The following is a 5,206-nucleotide window of genomic DNA, read 5'->3' on the forward strand; positions in this document are numbered from 1 at the left end:
GGTCTGGAGGAGAGTGGATCGGGTCCAATCAACAGATGGTTAGTCATGCATCTGTTAGTGTCAGCATCTGTAAGTGGAGAAAATGCAGAGAAAGAGGATAGGTTGGAGGCCAGAGGCTTCATAACTATGCCATTGGCAATGCATGTCTAGTCAAAGAATGATGCAAAGTCATCTTCAGTCAGACAAGAGAGAGGTTGGTGCTGGGGTGCATTGAAGAGGAAAGGAACTGTACAGAATTTGTTTCATGAGTCAAAGGATGAAACTTGAATCTTGTTCTGGGAAGAGGATACCTTTTCCTTATAAGAGAGAAGATGAAAAGACAGAGAAAAAAGACTAGTATGTAGACAGATTGGTGGAGTGGCAGGCAGACAGGGATTGGTGGGGGTGGTCACACAAGCCTGAAAACCAGAGGGCCAAAGACAGGACATCCTCTAAGGAGGATGGGGGGGGGGGGGGGGGCAGAAGTGTGGAGGTAACAGTCTACTGACCTGCAGCAGTATGACTCAACAGATTGGAGGGAAGAAACAAATGATTTTATTTGCTTTACTGTATCTTCTGAAAAATATATTTATGGGTATTTATATAAATCAAAATTTAAAGATAGAAAATATCAACTTGATGTAATATAAAACATTTCCTCAGTGCAAAGTATTTCTTGTCTAGCTGATGACCTGTATCTGAGGCAAATTGGTATAATTCAACGGAGTATTATTCTCTGAAAGTGAGCTTGAAAATGACACCCTACCCGCCTCTTTCATGAGCCCGGCTTCATTCTGAAGTTAAGCGCTGTGGGCGAGATCGGAGCGCGTAGGCAAGAATACGCGTAACTGAAATGCGTGTAACTGGAGGCGCGCAAAAAAGGACTTACGCGCGAATGGGAGAATACGCCCCTATATGCAATGCAGGCCACCAACACCCACAGACCCCATATCTCCCTACAAAAGTGAAACAATCTCACCATGAGTGTCAGCTCTGTGCTTGCTCCAGTGCCAATAGATAGATAGATGTGAAGAAATGGAAATTTAAATGGCATACAGCAAACTGCAACACAGATGAGAAAAAGAAAATGCATTCCAAAAAAGTACAGTACAATCCATTTCAATTTGCAATAACTTTTTTCAGTTTTAACTGAAATCATCTTCTAACTTCTATCTTCCAATTGTCTTCACTATAATCGCCATTCCAAAGCAATGCAAATGAGAACATCACAAAGTAAGGTCTATCTGCATGTACACTTCAACTTTTCCCTGTTATTCTGGCACATATCAACTCCAATAGATTCCAATTCCTTACATTCCAATTCTTTACGTATACCGGTTATTGAAAACGCTAAATCGAAATATGAAGAGTGAAGGCGTGTGCAGATTGACGTATGGGTCGTGTAGTTTTAAGTGTACTTTATGATCAATTTTGAATTATAATTCAACAGCATACAAAAATATTTACTTTTACATTTAATAAGTTGCTTAATAGGTTGTGTATTGGAATTTTGTTCTTCATTTCATCTTTCAACTGGACCAGTTTTTGCGGACTGGAACACTTGCATGAACTACTTTACCCAGTTATCAATGCGAGGAGGGCGTAACCGTCTCGGCTTCCGTATGATGTCGTGGCGTTCTGTCCAAAGGCAACACGTTAGCACAACAAGAGAGAAAAATCGCAGCAAACAGGATATTGTCGACAATTTAATCACATTAGACAGTAATCTCGCCATTACACATATTCGCTATATTTTCCAGGAATCAAAATGAGGCGCGCAGGTTTGGGTAAGAGAGAATTATTCTCCAGCCGGTTACTGTGATAGCTAGGCTAGATAACTATACCTAGCCTAGCTACCCAGGCTACAGAATTTAGCGGATTAAAGTTATTATGCTAACAAACTAACGTTAACTCTCGTCATTTTCTTGCTAGTTCTTGTCGTTTATTATAACGGGAAATCCTGATCAGCCGTTAAGTCAGGGTTTTGTGTACCTAGCTGACGAGACTATCTGATTTGGGTAGCTAGACAGCTAACTTGCCGGCTGTATTCGCCTGGTAACCAGCTAGTTGTTAGCCATTTCCTTAGTAGTTCCAGTGATTGTATTTATTAGCCAGGTCGATAATTTTGACCAACTGCCTAACTCAGGTAGCCACAGGTTGTTTCTTGCTACGTTTTGTTCAATGACCTGATTGTCATAAAGAATGAAAAATATGTGGACTTCCACCCAGAAATGAATGGAAATGGACCAGGAAGCATATTTTAGTCTAATGTCTTTGAAACACTGCTTTAAGCCCGATTAACTAGCTCGCAAGGTCTGTAAGTGAAAACCCAAGTTTGTTGTTCATCTGTGTCATCATTAGGTGATGGGGCCCAAGGGGGAAGTTATGTCGCAAGTGGGTACAGTGTCTACGAAGAAGAAAATGAACACCTACAGGAAGGGTTAAGAGCGAAGGTCACTGCTTTGAAACACGTAAGTCTTGTTACGTGTCATTGGAAACGTACAATTCAACGACTATTTCATAATAATACAAAGTATGTTGAAATTAGACTATCTGCGTTTCTTACCGTTGTGAAACAACAGCCAATGTCACTGTAAAGATGATATTGTAATTTCAGTTTTAATTTTGAAGTTTCTTTGCATCAGCATTTTTTTTTAGAGAACTACTTAACTAACCAATAACGTCTTAATCTGTTTTTCAGCTTTCCATTGATATCGGAACAGAGGTGAAAAACCAAAATAAAATGCTGCAGAATATGGTAAGAGTTCTCCTTATGCAGTCTAGGAGTGGTGTTGGTATCGTGATCATACAAAAATGTTTGATTTCAGTCAGAACCTAACCATGAACCGTGCCATTACATTACCAATGAATAACCAAAAAAATTGACTAAGGGGAAAAAAAGGAAAAAGATTTTTTAGGGAATGTCATCTATGTACATAATAATGACCCTAGTCTGTTTGTTGTTGTACATGATAGAAATGCACTACCCGACCAGTATAGCTGATGTGGAGACAGAAATCAAATGTATGCAGAAGAGAAAATTATTTCAATGCACAAACTATTATATTTATAGATACATGCCATGTTTGTGAATGGATGAGATTTGGGCATATTATGTCAATTCAGAACAAGTGTACTCTTCATTATAAACAGAACGTTATGAGTTAAGTACTGGGTGAAATGGAACAAGACATGGAGTTGATTTCTTTGTTCAAAGTCAAGAGCACAGCCCATTGTTTAGATTGAATCTGGGTCTTGTCATGCAAGTTTATAGAATTCACAGATGGGATACATGCACAGCTCCATCGTTACAGATAATCCAGACCATCACCTGGTCCAAACATGAGTTGTGTCTCTTTCCACATTTAGACGTTTAAGAAAACAGGTTGTCAGTATTCAGCCTGTGAGGTCTGTAAGGTCCTGTTTTTTTTAAAGTGTAAATCCACAAAAGGAAACAGGAATTATGGTGCATAAGAAGAGGCTCTTTCACACTGAATATATCTGCATGATATTTACATTTTTTTTGGTAATTGAATACTTTAAATTTTTTCCAGTGCTATTTTGGGCATTATAAAATGATTTGTTACAGCTTAGTGACTGAGTAACTGTGTGGAGACCTGTAAAATCAGCTAATGAGCAAACTCAGTCTGACCCCACAGGTCAAGACAAGTGTTATACCGAGATCTTGAGCTTTCCACTGGCGTTCAGTGTAACACAAAATGTACCCCGCTAAATGAAACTGGCAGGACATTATAAAAAGGGATGCTCTAAAGACCAGTTAAGTTGAATTTTGTAGGTTGTCGAGTTTTTGGTGGGTAGTGGAATAACCAGTTAAGCCACACTGAGGGGGTATTAAACTGACGGGCTGAAATGGACTGCACCTGGTGAGACATGATGGTGTTTGCGTGCTTCCAAACAGGACACGGATTTTGATTCGACCGGCGGCCTGCTGGGAGCAACCATGGGAAGGCTGAAGCTGCTCTCTCGGGGCAGCCAAACAAGGATCTTCTGCTACATGCTGCTGTTCGCCCTGTTCGTCTTCTTCGTTCTCTATTGGGTGATCAGGCTGAGGTGATGGAGCCCGTCTCCCGGACGCACGCCGTGTTCTTCCGGACCACAGACTCAGGACAATGCAAGTGCCGTTCTCCGATTGGATACAAGTCCCCGACCCACCGATACCGGCAAGGACGTGCAATACAGACGCAGAACGTCATAATCAAGTCGAGAATGAGTTGACCCTGCCGTGGATCACTTCTAATGCCAATCACATGCTTTTTCCCCCGTGTAATCAGTTCCAGTGTTTTCTGGATGCTATGAGAGTCGGCCGAAAAAGTGCTTTCTGCTCATTGTTAGAAATGTTTACATTTGTAGCATTTGTTCAGGATGTTGTCTGCATGCAAGCGGTTTAAATGTTTTAAGTTGCATTAAGTAGATCAAACAAAATCATTACAATAACAATTTGATTGGTAAGGAAATTTGAGAACATGAAAAAGCAGAAGTGATGTGCCACTCATATAGAGTTAATTGTATTAACAGTTTGTATAGGATTAATGAAAGGGAAATTACACTGGAAATCTGTCGTTTCTGTTTCAGTCATCAATATAGTCAGACTGTGTGGAACTTAAGTTCCCCAATGGTACTTTCATCTTTCATCCACAGGGACAGGTAAATTTGATGGTCTATTTCAGGGCAGAGGTGTCTTCAACTGAAATATTAAAGTATCCCCAGGGGACAAACTCTGAATAGAACTGCTTGGACTGCAACCTACCATTTATATTAAAGGAATTGGAGTTCAAACCACAATGCTTCTGCTTAGTCGGAACTGCGAACTGTAAAGCTTTAAACATTGATGTGTGTATTTAATACATAGCCTGAGTTACAGATTTCCAGTAAAATTTGCCTTGATTCTACACTTGTAAAAAGGTTTCTAACAACCTGTAAAAAAATTCTAATAAACATTTCAGTGGATATACTGGATGTACTCATGTATTCAGGAATTTACAGCAATAGTCTCACATTGTAATCAGGTGTTAAATATGTACAGGCTTAGTTTTATTAGTGAAATCTAACCTTTGGTGCCACTGAAATATGCATGGGTTATCCAAAGCAGTACATTCACGCCATTTCTGTTACAAAACTAAATTTTTATTTTTCATATTCACACAGGATGTTCTTGAACAGATTCTAAAGCAAAGCAGTTTACTGACATTAATTCTATTGATTCAAA

General features: G+C 39.6%; 1 protein-coding gene across 1 annotated transcript; it reads left to right on the forward strand.

Moving 5' to 3' along the window:
* Positions 1–1,593: 1,593 nt before the first annotated feature.
* On the forward strand, positions 1,594–4,431 carry bet1 (Bet1 golgi vesicular membrane trafficking protein). Its single transcript, XM_036515826.1, has 4 exons — positions 1,594–1,766; positions 2,341–2,450; positions 2,681–2,737; positions 3,899–4,431. Exons 1-4 carry the CDS (start codon positions 1,748–1,750, stop codon positions 4,052–4,054), a joined length of 342 nt encoding a protein of 113 aa, XP_036371719.1. The 5' UTR covers positions 1,594–1,747; the 3' UTR covers positions 4,055–4,431.
* Positions 4,432–5,206: the final 775 nt, after the last annotated feature.

Source organism: Megalops cyprinoides, chromosome 21 (genome assembly GCF_013368585.1).
Source record: "Megalops cyprinoides isolate fMegCyp1 chromosome 21, fMegCyp1.pri, whole genome shotgun sequence".
Taxonomy (NCBI): Eukaryota; Metazoa; Chordata; class Actinopteri; order Elopiformes; family Megalopidae; genus Megalops; species Megalops cyprinoides.

Bases quoted from the DNA above. Each gene is read 5' to 3' on its own strand.
- bet1 (XM_036515826.1), top strand. The intron at 2,451-2,680 runs GTAAGTCTTGTT...TCTGTTTTTCAG, and splicing joins AGGTCACTGCTTTGAAACAC to CTTTCCATTGATATCGGAAC. The intron at 2,738-3,898 runs GTAAGAGTTCTC...GCTTCCAAACAG, and splicing joins ATAAAATGCTGCAGAATATG to GACACGGATTTTGATTCGAC.